This window comes from Oncorhynchus nerka, linkage group LG27 (genome assembly GCF_034236695.1).
Source record: "Oncorhynchus nerka isolate Pitt River linkage group LG27, Oner_Uvic_2.0, whole genome shotgun sequence".
NCBI lineage: Eukaryota > Metazoa > Chordata > Actinopteri > Salmoniformes > Salmonidae > Oncorhynchus > Oncorhynchus nerka.
In genome coordinates, this window is record NC_088422.1 from 91,757,618 (window position 1) to 91,771,505 (window position 13,888).

At 41.1% G+C, this 13,888-nt stretch overlaps 2 protein-coding genes across 4 annotated transcripts in view; both read right to left on the bottom strand.

Moving 5' to 3' along the window:
• The window catches only part of csnk1g1 (casein kinase 1, gamma 1), a 41,404-nt gene extending 39,693 nt beyond the window's left edge, over positions 1-1,711 (bottom strand). For 2 of the 3 annotated variants that reach the window (XM_065012307.1, XM_065012308.1), the window contains exon 1: positions 1,498-1,711. The gene's annotated coding sequence lies outside the window, so the exon portion shown is untranslated. The remainder of the gene's footprint in view (positions 1-1,497) is intronic. The other variant, XM_065012309.1, reaches the window with a different exon arrangement.
• A 313-nt stretch (positions 1,712-2,024) lies between these two features.
• Positions 2,025-11,112, bottom strand: snx1b (sorting nexin 1b). The gene is made up of 15 exons (XM_065012310.1): positions 10,967-11,112; positions 8,409-8,568; positions 8,160-8,296; positions 7,322-7,388; positions 6,648-6,691; positions 6,261-6,402; positions 6,023-6,101; positions 5,725-5,800; positions 5,373-5,486; positions 5,020-5,113; positions 4,736-4,941; positions 4,091-4,234; positions 3,907-3,987; positions 3,724-3,795; positions 2,025-3,569 (listed from the first exon to the last, which is right to left on the bottom strand). Exons 1-15 carry the CDS (start codon positions 11,081-11,083, stop codon positions 3,519-3,521), a joined length of 1,584 nt encoding a protein of 527 aa, XP_064868382.1. The 5' UTR covers positions 11,084-11,112; the 3' UTR covers positions 2,025-3,518.
• Positions 11,113-13,888: the final 2,776 nt, after the last annotated feature.

The following is a 13,888-nucleotide window of genomic DNA, read 5'->3' on the forward strand; positions in this document are numbered from 1 at the left end:
CCCTCAGGAGCCTGAAAAGATTTGGCAAGGGTCCTCAGATCCTCAAAAAGTTATACAGCTGCACCATCGAGAGCATCCTGACTGGTTGCATCACTGCCTGGTATGGCAACTGCCGGCCTCCGACCACAAGGCACTACAGCGGGTTGTGCGTACGGCCCCAGTACATCACCAGGGCCAAGCTTCCTGCCATCCAGTACCTCTATACCAAGCGGTGTCAGAGGAAGGTCCAAAAAAAAGTGTCAAAGACTCCAGCCTCAATTACCTTGACTAATCGGTGCCCCTGCATATTGACTCTGTACCGGTACCCCCTGTATATAGCCTCACTACTGTTATTTTACTGCTGCTCTTTAACTATTTGTTATCCATTTTTTAGGTAATTATTTTTCTTAAAACTGCATTATTGGTTAAGGGCTTGTAAATAAGCATTTCACTGTAAGGTCTGTCGTATTCGGCGCATGAGACAAATCAAATTTGATTTGAAGCTGTCATAAAGGCAAAGGGTGGCTACTTTGAAGAATCTCAAATATATTTTGATTTGTTTAACACTTTTTAGTTACTACATGATTCCATCTGTGTTACTTCATAGTTGTGACGTCTTCACTATTATTATACGATGTAGAAAATAGAAAAAAATAAAAACCCTTGAATGAGTAGGTGTGTCCAAACTTGACTGGTACTGTATGTCCATATATACTGTAAATAACGTAATTTATATTATATACACGTCAATATATTTCGTCTCAGATAGCCAGATTAACATCAAATGAGTAATCATTCTACTGTAGGTCTAATCTTTTTCGCCCCAAAAAATAATGGCTATATCTAGGCCTACACAATTTAATAACAAGACATAACGTTACCTAGCTAACAGGGACAATACTGATTTAACGTTAACTGCAGAGATGCTTTTCCACAAGCTAAAAAACGATGCCAGCAGCGACGTTTGTTATTATATGCTTCTTCCATAGACAAAAGATACTTCCTGACAATGTGGACATATCGATTAGCTAGCCACCTACAGTAACGTTAGATGTGTAAATTGACCTTAGCTTGCTAGTTACTTAGCTTTCACCAATGATGGGAATGTTTATAACGTTAGCTAGCTAGATAGATAGCGTTTATTTTGTCAAAAGCAACCACCACCACTTTTAGCAGCAACCACAATTTTATCCAACCATAACTTTCATATATCCAGCCAACAGCTAGTTAGCTAACGTTAGGTTATACAAAACAAACTGAATTGGATGAAAAAGCAATAACGTTACTTGCTTGGATACGTTAGCTAGCTAGCAGGCCAATTAATAGCGCCATTTATTTAATTGGTATTTAGCTATAGCAGCCTCATTGACATGGAACTACATTTATTTCAGGGGGAACGTAATTTCGGTTAACCCAAATTAGGTGGAACGAGGAAATGGAAAATAGCTAACGTTCGCTAGTAGTTATCGTCATTAGCAACGAGGCTAGCTATCATCATGCAAACAACCACCGACTTACTTTAGCTGTGGTACTCCTGCTGTTGATTCGGACGCCTCTTGCGATTCACCTAAGTGTTCGAGTGTATTTAATTCTATCAAATATAAATATTGTATAATTATCAGTCAATAGAGAGAGACAAGCAACCCTTTCATTATTTGTCTTCTTCTTGCTATCTCGCTGTTCGTCAAAGGTTGACGTTCTCCGGAAGTACAGGCAGTCGCACCATTGAGCTTTGAACGACACACCCGCTTGCGTCAACACTTCCAGGTTGCACAGGGCTCGATACATTTTTTGGGGGGGGCCCAAGTTTAAAAAAATGTTTTTAAATAATGATGATTAATTATTTGAGTATATGACTTCAAATGTTCTAACTCAATGGTTTTAACAATGCAATGATACAAGCTCAGTTATTTGAAATGTATATTATGTGGATAGAATGTTTGAAACCATGCACCAAATAGCCTCCATTTGATATTCCGTCCTACATTTTTGGATACTGATAACATTTTATGGACAAAAAAAACTGCCTCAAACATTAAACGAAGTTCAGTCAATCATCTTTATTACTCACTTCTATAGAATTTTCAGGAATATCTTATCTAAATGCGAGTGGTTACAAAAATAAAGCACATCTCGAGGAAAAAGAACAGACACTCATATAAATGTTGGGTAAGAAAACTAAAGGAGTCAACACTTGTTATCACTTTGCTTTCATCATCATTACACACTGCTAGTCTGTGCTGGATTTGGGTATAACCCCAACCGGAACTGAATAGCCGCACCTAATTTTCTACTGCTCGAGTTCCTGCACCTTATATAGAATATTTAGTTCAAAAGTATTATGGACTTCCTGCACCTTAACAGTACCAGCACACAAAATGAGTACTGACACCTATTTCAGTCCAAGTCAAGCACTGTTGCTAGTTTATCAAAATTGTGAGGAAACTTGACCAGTGGTTTAAAGTACTGAAGAAAAAAATACTTGGGTATGTGTACATTACTATTTATATTTCACTACTTTTACTCCACCACATTTCTAAAGATATGTACTACTCCCATACATTTATCCCTACACCCAAAATAACTTATTACATTTTGAATGCTGAGGCAGAATAGAATTATGTGCCACAGTCTGTAAATAAATAAAAAACAAGAAAATCATGCCATCTGATTTGCTTAATATAAGGAATTTTATGTATAGCATTGACCTTTACTTTGTACTTTTACTCAAGTAGGACAATTGAGTACTTTTTCCAACACTGAACATGACACATTTCACAATCACATTGAATTCAATGAGGCTACATGTTTGAACACAGATGTAAAAAATATACTGATGGTCAGTTCAGAAAGACTGTTGTTGGTCATAATTATTTGAGGTTACAGATGTATATCAACTGATGATCAAACAAAGGTGAACACGCACAGACAGGCACACTCATCTGATGGGTCACCATAAACATACACTCCATGCTTCCATTATTTTGTCCCTTCACTGTAGGTCTGCAAATGCACAAATTGTGGACAGTTGGTATTAGTCCGTCTATCAGTTTGAATGAGCTCTCTAGTCAAAGTGGTATTTCACACGACACACACAATTTACTACATTCCCCTATGCGTTTGTGGATCCAAAAGTTATTTCATGAGCTTTTGTAAACAGTTATGAACTGCCCTCCACTGTAAACAAACACTACTACTCTAGGGAAGTACCTCAAAATGTGAACACTTTAGGATTGTTAAGTCAAACTCTTCCTATCTGAGTAAGGATGGCCCAAGAACACAGAGTAAAAAATATCCCACTTACACCACTGACTTGTTCACTTAGAAAAGCTATACTGTCAAATTCATCTCTGTTGAATCGATACATTGTGCCGATGTAGAGCATACTGAAAGGCTGGAAAATAAATCACTAATGCTAAAATAATATGGATGAGCTGTAGAGTAGTTGTCCATTCTGTTGCATTGTCTTCTGGGTACATAGTCAGGAGGTAAAGTGTTCAAAAAGGCAGTCGTTCTCTTTCTAACGTCCTCAAGCCTCATCATGCTATCGCTTTTGCTTCAGGCAGGAATGCTTCCCAGAACTTTACGTGCTAGATCCAAGAGGGAGAAAAGTGAAAAGAGAGCACATCAATATCTGGAGTATAAAGGCCAACATTTCAAGCAAACAGTTACATGAAAAAATACACATTTGAAGAGATTAAAAAATAAATATATATATATATATTTTTAAAGAGTACAGATTACCCGCTGTTGAGACTGTAGAAGAGACTCCAGATATTTCACTATCTGGCTTTTGAAGTCCTTGGACTTCTCTTTCTGTTAGATGGAGGGGAAGAAAATAACTGTCATGTAGATTTTCTCATGCAAAACTATCCTGAATACGGGAGCACGATGTTGCTCCGATGCAAAAAAAAAATAAATCCTTACCTCAAACCTGAGGAATTCCTTGCGAACGGTTACAGAGATCCTGTCAAAATCCCTCTCGTACTGAGTGACTTTACCCTCCCACTGTGAAAGACATGAGGAGAATAAGGAGAGTAATGTGGAACTAGAAGTCAAAGCAATACCACCTCCCTTTAAGCATGCATTAACACAGTGCTGGCTCCTGTACCTCAGTGATCTCCTCTTTGGCCTGTTGTAGTTTGTCAGGCTTGTTGGCCCACAGAAGCTTTGCCTCAACCTCCCTCTTCTTCTGCAGGGTGCTCTGAGCCTCCTGCCAGCGCTGCCACGTTTTCATGCGCTGCTCAAAACAGCCCTGAGGACAACATAACGAGAATGCCCAAATTAAGCGCACAGCACGAGTTCAGAACAAAATCTGCACCACATCAACTTCACATCGAGGGCACACAGATTCTAGCTGGTAGCTACCCAGTTTAGCACCAAAGCTAGCAACGTTTGCACTAATCTTCCATTGACATTTTGGATTTACTCATCCAGTTAATGTAGTCGTAGTGTTCTATTTAAAATTCAGGCCATAGAATGAAGTTGCCGTACCCTGACGGCCCCTAGTAGGCGGATGTAGAATGAAGTTTCCGTACCAGACAGCCCCTAGTAGGCAGATGTAGAATGAAGTTTCCGTACCCTGACGGCCCCTAGTAGGCGGATGTAGAATGAAGTTTCCGTACCAGACAGCCCCTAGTAGGCGGATGTAGAATGAAGTTTCCGTACCCCGACGGCCCCTAGTAGGCGGATGTAGAATTAAGTTTCCGTACCCTGACGGCCCCTAGTAGGCGGATGTAGAATGAAGTTTCCGTACCCTGACGGCCCCTAGTAGGCGGATGTAGTCGGCCAGCAGCTCTGCCAAGATGAAGAAGTCGCTGGCTGCCTGCTCCTGGTGTAGCGTCTCCATCTTGTCCTCCACCTCGGCCAGTTGGGAGAGGGCCCGGGACAGAGCTGTGTTGTCCTCCGAGTTGCCCAGCATGGCCATGCTCTTGGCGAACACTGCTGTGTTCCCGCAGAGCTCTGACGAAACAGATATAACAGGGTCATAAATTTAAAAAAGAAGGTCTGCTTTAAAGCTCTTTTTTCTGTGAATCTCACCCTTTCTGTGGTTGACCAGGGAGTCCACCACCGCATGGAGTTTCCTCAGCTGCAGCTCCTCGCTCTCCACCTCCTGCAGTTTGTTGTCAAACCACTGGAACACACGTGGGAGGTAAGATCAGGCAACCAATCTACATCAATTAAACTAATTTGAATGACAAAGGGGACGTATCGACCCAAAGCTTTACAGAGGCATATGCATCCCGTTTAGCAGACAGTAAAGAAAAATATCATATTTTTACAGAAAAAAAATAAAATGCAAAAGCTCCAACATTAATTTAGATAACTGACTTTACTGCTATGATTTCTTGTTTGGCATTTGAGTAAATCAACCAGAACAGTGATTGTCTTACAGCATCCGAGTCGCTGATCTTGATGGTCATCTTACTGACAGCATCTGATGCTCTGTTGATCATCTTCAGGAAGCCAGCTCCACTCAGTGTGTGTGTACCCACCGCCCTAGGCAGCTGACAGACACACACACGCACGCACGCAGACACACACACACGCAGACACAAGCAGACGCACGCACGCAGACACACGCACGCACGCACGCAGACACACACGCACGCAGACACAAGCAGACGCACGCACGCAGACACACACGCACGCAGACACACGCACGCACGCAGACAGTGAACAAATTAATGCATGATTCCAGTAGTCTGTGACAGTATTGACAGCTAATGACTTTAGAGCACCTACCTCGTCTCTTTCCAGGAACTCTCTGACATCAGGGTCTTGTAACAGGGACGGGTGACACACTACTCTCTGCAGGTACCTAAAAAATCCCACAAATATCAACGGGCTAGACTACAGGGAGGAAACAATGCAATGCCTGCCATAGCAATGAAGATACAGCAATACATTCTTCACAAAAGCAAAGGAATATGACAAATATCAACAGGCTAATATAAAACACAATCTGAACATGATACTTCACCGTGCTGTACATGTAAAGTCTGAGTACAATAATGGTAAAAGGTGCTTCTTCAGGTTCTACCTCTCCAGAGCCGCTCTCCTCCTCTCCACAAAGTCAGCCGAGGAAGAGTCATCCTTTCCCACCTTCACTTTGGTCATCCCTAGGGAGTCAAGACATGGTGTTACTAGTGTCTTTCTGTATTTCATGTGCCGTGATCAGTACCCTGCACCTGTGAAATCTACCGGGTTTGCATACTATGCCTGCAACCAGGTTTTTGAAACTGGCTGGCAGACATGAACTGACAAATGTAGTTCCTTACCCACAACGCTCTTCTCTGGTGGTGGAGGGATGATACAGCCATTCAGGGAGTGCTTCACTGACAGCTTCTCATACAGCCCAAGGAAATCACTGAACCTCCTCCACACCGAGAATGTCCTGTTCCTGAACATGGGTAATGTAGTCTAGGGGGTGGAAATAGTGAGGCTTAGTATCAGTTTGCGCAAGACAAAATCACAAGTTCTGATTTCATAGAGGACACTGGCAGAAGTAGGCCTACTCAACACAAGCAGAGTAATTCCTTCAAATTGTTCATGGTCACAGTGCAAAGTATAGAAAAAAATGGTTTGGGAGTACTACTATATACATGACCAAAACGAAAACTAGTTGTTTAAAAAGTCCTGATTTTGCTGCTGCAGATGTTACATACCCGAGTGGACACCTTGTAGGCCATGTAAGCGTTCATGCCATCTCCTAAAAGGGAAAATCACATTGTCAGGTTGAGACATAGTTTAGTTTCAAATATGAAATCCGAGAGACGGGAAAATGACACACAAACTGTAAAATCAAATAAAAAACAGGCATATCCTGGCTACAACCCTCCAGGACCAAGCGTGAACAACATTTAAAAACTAAACTGAGGTAAAGAGGTTTCAAGGATCTGGTCCTGGTCCGTCTTGAGCTCACGGCATCTTGTGTATCCATGCTGTTCTGGCTCTTGTCGTAGCTAGCTAGCATGCCTGGCGGCTTCTGTGAGGCTTTGATATTCCATCTTCTGTTGTCTTTGTTGTGTTCTTCCCATTCAAATTGACAAAATCAAAATTCTCAACTTGCCATGTGTAGCTAAAGCTATAGTTAGTTCTTGCTATATTGATAGACAATATTAGACTCCTAACCCTCAAAGTTGCTTGGACAAGCAAGAAAACACTCCCTCACCCAGCGATGCCATCTTGGCTTCCTACTTTAAAAACTCAACTCAATTGAGAGGAAGATGAGATAATTACATCATAGCTTCCATGGATTCAACCACAATACACACTTCCAATGCTTCTAAAAGTTTGCTAAACATCAGTTCACAGATAGTGAGAAAAAAATATTCCTTACCAATTTTCTCTGGATTGGTGACAGCAACCTCCATGTCAAAGCTGTCCTCATCCTTTTCCTCTTCCAACTGAATTGGTGGAAATGAGCTGGTGAACAACAAGACTTCGGGAAATTGCACTTACATTTACTGTTATTATTCTCTCTCTTTTGCTAATGCTGCATATGATGAAAACATTTGTGGTTTTGCTAGTCTCATAAGGTCAGCAGTGTTCCCTATCCCCTGTATCTGTCTTTTTAGGGCTGATAATAATTACGTTATGGCATAATGGCCCTCCAAAGCAACGAGCAGCAGACAACAACATATTACATTAAACTAAACTGTGGTGGAATATGTTGGGCATGTCCTGTTGTAGCCTACCTGCTCCATAGACCTGGGTTGTGTTGCTGATGTCCTGTTGTAGCCTACCTGCTCCATAGACCTGGGTTGTGTTGCTGATGTCCTGTTATAGCCTACCTGCTCCATAGACCTGGGTTGTGTTGCTGATGTCCTGTTGTAGCCTACCTGCTCCATAGACCTGGGATGTGTTGCTGATGTCCTGTTGTAGCCTACCTGCTCCATAGACCTGGGTTGTGTTGCTGATGTCCTGTTGTAGCCTACCTGCTCCATAGACCTGGGTTGTGTTGCTGATGTCCTGTTGTAGCCTACCTGCTCCATAGACCTGGGTTGTGTTGCTGATGTCCTGTTGTAGCCTACCTGCTCCATAGACCTGGGTTGTGTTGCTGATGTCCTGTTGTAGCCTACCTGCTCCATAGACCTGGGTTGTGTTGCTGATGTCCTGTTGTAGCCTACCTGCTCCATAGACCTGGGTTGTGTTGCTGATGTCCTGTTGTAGCCTACCTGCTCCATAGACTCAGGTTGTGTTGCTGACAGTGTAAGTGACGGGGTGAATTCAGCTCCAGAGGACTTGGCTGTGGTGCTGGGGTTCTCCCTGGCTATGGTGCTGGGGTTCTCCATGGACAGCTCCACCGAGACCTCTGAGGGGACAGGGGAAAGGGGGGCCACATACAACATAAGCACAGGGAGATGAACCAATTCTGCTTTTCAGTCTAGTAGGGGTAATAATAAAAGGTAAAAATTATAACATACCTGCAAATAGATCATTCTCATTGTCTGAATGGACACCGTTGGACTTAGAGGTTGTGATGGAACTGTTGACAGCGGTGCTAGTTTCTGCTTCACTGAAGAGGTCAGCTGGTTCTTCACCATTGGCTGTGTCAGGCTGAAAGGCCTCTGCAACAGGGTTGCTCTGAAGGGCAATACAAAAACATCAATAAAGAGTACAGCACTTAGAATTGAGGGTATTAAAACAGGTCACTTTTTTAGTGCCGGCATTTAAACCTTTCACATACAAGGAGAAGCACAAACCACACTATTTGTGTGGGGTGGACTTGGGTTATCAGTGAAAAGGGGCCAGGTCAGTTGATTGTGACAAAGGCAATTATATAAAAAATAATGTTTAACTTCATATTAATCTCCAGCACCAGCTCGACATCAACATATGAAAATGGTGCATTTGTGTTTTGAAGTAAAAGAGATAGGAAGATGTGTTTTTTGACTCAAAAGCATATAAACCCACCATGTTCACATGTTGATGTTGGGGGTGTTGGAGATGATGAATTTAGTGTTGGAAAATAGTGAATTGTCCCTTTAGTTATGTATTACATTGCTGTATTACAATTATGCAACAGAATACATGGGCCTACATAGCCACATGTCCATTACTATCAAACTCATTTTCGTCCAAAATGAAGGTGGGGGTAACTGGTCAAGTGTAGACTGATGTCCACTATGGGATTTGAAGACAATTTCTCATCTTTTCCTTTATTTGGGTGGAAACAAGTGTATGTCCAACTGAAGTTAGATATATAGATATTAGTAGAACTAGCTAGCCAACGTGCAGTGAAGTTGTAAAAATAGAACCGATTTAACAAGCTAGTTTGTTACATTATCAGCTGCCCCGGTCCTGGACAAGAGGTCAACCATTGCCCAGATGGGCTAAAATCAAAACAGAATTAGCCACCTTGGCTAGCTACATCTGTGTGAAGCTAGCCACACTAAGGATGAGCAACAATCTGGGAATTTGCGGTTCAAAATAAAAGTGCCCCATTAAAAGAGATTCAAACGAATACAAATAGTGGAATAATGCCATATTTGGACTAGTTAATGGTCGGATGTTATACAGATTCAAGACAATAATTAGTTAATTTGACCCAAAGCAATACAAATCAGTTGAAATCGCACGGTGGATGTAGACTTTAGAAATGCATTTGTGGCATACTTATATGCACTGTACAGCCTAACCTAAGGATGTTGCACCCATGAAATAGGGTATCAGCCTATTGAGTGACACTCACAGAACACAACTGTGTAGTGTTTTCACACATATTAGCGTTCTGTGAATGTCACGGAGTAGGCTGATACTCCATTTCATGGGTGCAACATCCATAGGTTAGCCTGTACATAGTCTCTACGAATCCGAGCGTGGCAGACTCTTCTCTCATCTCTAACATGTAGGCTCACTTTTTGTGAACAGTCATAAGACAAGTCAGAACGTTGAATAAACTTAATTTAAACATACTTTACCTGATTTTCTCCTTATATAGGCGGTAATCCGAGACAGACTATCCACAGAGTAGTGTTATTAACACGAATTTCAGTACGCTGGTCTGTATATCGGTTTGTATTTCTGTTTTTTATTTCCAATACTGACGCAATTCGCATGACTTGGACAATATATCAACAATGGCCGAGTTTAACCGAAGCATAGACAGGACCATGTTCGATTACATTCGGCTATTGTTTACATATTGTGCATCACGTGAAATGCTAAGGAGATGGAAAATACAAGTGACAGAATTGACAGGTGCTGGAAATCAAATGTCCACAGTAAATAATTGTTTACTTTACTTTTTGCTGCGCCGGTAGGTTCTGCACGGACAGTAACCTCATATCATTTTTATTCAACATTTTAGCTTGCATAGATTTGCATATTTTTATTTTCATTTTACAGCGATTTCTTTCAGACGGATTATCCATGGAATAACCATGGTAACTGTGATGTTTAGGCAAGGCTGTAGAATGAAATATAAGTATGCCCACAATGCAATTCTAGTCTAATACATCCACAGTGCGATGTCAACTGATTTTTACTTTGTGTCAAAACTAATTAGTCTTTTGTTGAATGTGTAAGAACATTCCTACATTGTTTAGCATTACCTAGCTAGTCCAAATTTAGCACGTTTCCACTATTTGTATCACTTTTATTTTGAAAGCGAAACGAAAATTCCACTATTATGGTTCATCCTTTTTGTGACTAGCTTCACACATGTAGATATCTAGGCTGGAGTGCAGCGCTTAATAAATTAGTAATTGTTTGAGTGAGTGCAGCATGCTGACTGCAATCAAAAAAACAAAAGGAGTTAACGTCAGTAAGCTATCTAATGGATTGTACCAGAATGGAGACTTGAAGAGTTGTGCTTGACAGGTAGCTAGCTAATGTTAGCCTAGCTAGCTGGCTAAACTCCGTTCTGTAGTGTACAGGGCTACTAGCTTAGCTAACATTAGCATGCTATGGAATGGTGTACAGATCAGGTTTCAGTCAGGACAAGCTGTAGCTGGTATCATCTGATATGCCTAGTGCTTACATTGGCAACGAATATATCCTCCCCTTCGTCACTGTCTTCATCTGCCATTTCGGAAAGTGGGTCTTGGTTCTCTGCTCCAGGGAGAGGAGGGGGATTCCGCCGTGAGCTAGCCGCCATGTCTGTGATGATACGTCTCTAAACGGAAGTTGACAAGTGCAAAGTACTGTCTGGAGCGACACCTGCTGGTTATTTAAACGGCAACGCATTTAGGAACGTCACAGGCCTCTATGCTTTCTACTGTATTGTGTGACCAACTGTAAATGGTGCTGGAAATAGCAATATAATGAAGCACCTTGTATAAAATATCTAGCCTATATAATGTATTTCAATCGCCATTCTGTATTATATGTGATGTTTTTTCATTACCATGTGGCGCCAGGTGTTAGGTTAGGCATGGGTTAAAGTGGCTTGGTCAGAGTTTTTAAAAATACACCTCTACCTTCTCCTTGAATTAATCACTAATTTGACAGATGAAAGCGAGGGTCCTTATACCCTTCACTAATCCAGTCATGTGTTATCAGTCACAATTTATAGGAAGGACTCAAAGAAGCATGTATTTAAAAAGTATTCTGACAGAGACATAAGGAAATTAGGCTGTGAAAGAGATCCTCTATAGGTATTTGTTAGGAGAGAAAGTCCCTCTGTCCCCTAGAGTCCTGACAAATTAACAGTTTGATAGCCATAGAAAAACAAAGGGAACAATAGCTCCAAAATTATCATTCAAAATAATTTATTTTTGATAGACTACTTTACTGAACAATGATTCTTATTGATGACAGAAGTGTGTCATTTGAAAACAGATAAAAGTTCAAATGTAGGCCTACAGTCTAAGAGAAAACAGATTAAAAAGTAATTAAAAATGTTTTTTTAATCAGACTGAGTGAGCCTAACCAGACTCCCTTTGTAGAAGCATTGGCTATGTTTTGTGTTTGTATGGTTTTTAATAAGACGAAATCCATTCTCTTCCTTCCATGTGTATCTTCATATACCCATCAGTGTACTGTTGTCTAAAGCATTTGACACATATATGACAGCAATATATTTTCTCCTCGTTGTTGATCTTGATATTTTTATCAATGTTCTTCTTGTTTTGGAAGAGTTTGCAACAGTCATGGCAGCACAGGAGTTTCTCTTCAGTGAATTGACTGATGGCATTTTAGTGGTTGATATTAACCATTTTCGACACATAAAGCACAAAATGCTTTTAAGACTTGAATTTCTGGTGTAGCATGAACCACATTCATTGCAGCAAAACGGTTTCTCCCCTGTTTGAAATGTCGTATGCTTGACCAAATGTCCGCTCTGACTACAAGGTCAAGGCCGTACTGACCCGTGGAGAATGGACAACGCCTGCTCTTTTCTAATTCGCTAAACGGATGGTTACGTATCCTTCGGCCCGTCCAAAGTTCAACTCAGATATTTTTGTATGTGAAAAATGGATTGAAATTGTATGGTTATGGACGCGTCATCTCCGCTGACCGTCAACGTACAACTTCCGGTTTCTCCATTGAGAAACCGGAAAGAACTCAAAGGGCCAGTCTGGCCTCGCCCTCAATGAGTTTCCACTTTATTCGCATTGATGTGATTTGTCACCTGTGTGAGTCTACATGTTTAACCTCGTGACTGAAGGATTTGCCACATCGTTTACACCGATATATTTTTTACCTGTGTGAATTCTATGATGAATTTTCAAATGACTTTAGAAAAGCTTTTGCTGCACTCTGGACATCTGTATGATTTCTCCCCTGTGTGAGTCCTCATGACCGAACAGGTTTGTCTTGCCGATGAAGGATTTCTCACGTTCTAAGCATTTATATGTGGCCAACCCCATTAATAGATGTAATAATTGATAGGTAAACTATTGTTATGCTAGCCAAGTAATGTTGGGGGTTAATATAGAATTGCCTGGTTAAGTTAAGATCAAATTTGACTGTCCTCGATTTTCAGATGAGTTTCAAAGGAAGAAAACAATTTAATTTTCATTCATTTGCATAGAATGTGTATAGATGCAAGAGCTTTGTCCTAGCTCTCTCTCTTTGACTTGAGTATCTTCGGTCCTGACAGTCGTCCTCCTTCACTCTCCTACCCATTAACACTTATGTTGTCACTGAGCTTCACAGAGATCTGGATTTACTGCCGAGTCACTGGTTCGTTCTGATACTGTTCTTCAGCCCCATAAATGTGCACATCTTTTTACCTGCATGCAGCTCACGTATTCCACTGGCTTGGTTCATTTAAAATGTAAAAACTATTAACCTCCTTTGGCTGGCTTGACAAGTTTGTGTATTTCTTTATTTAGTTCATTTTTTTTTAAAGAAGGGAAGTTCGGCTTGACAATGGCTGCAAAGACATTGCTAAGCGTATTTTCAGATCTAGGACCAGGCTAAGTGAACACGTCTAGCGTCTCTTTGATCTAAGTGGCAATGTCTCCTCAGGTCCCCTTCCTCCATTGACAATCACACTCCAGCCTATATATAGTTGACTCTCAGTATATGAAAGTGTTGCCTGTGCCAACAGGTCAATGACTGGTTACTGGTATTAAGCAGAGCTACAGTAAGTATTATAGAGAATAAGTAAGGCACGGTGTGTACATCAACCTGATCCTAGAGCATTTCCTATTTTTCTGTATGTAAGTCCTAGACGTTATAACGCCCATCCATCCACCCTCCTTTTGTTTTTACCTTAAGTAACCACCTGTCTTGTGTTTCCATACAAACGTAACATACTTATTTGAGTGTCCCCGATTTCCATTTACGATGTTACACCTAGTCTATGAAGGCAGGCAGTAAGTCACCCATTAAAAAGTCTCATGGAGAAATAGATTGACACACACACACACAAACACACAAACACACAAACACACGCGCACGACAAACACACACAACCAATAAAATACGACATGCATGACAAAACAGACAAGTA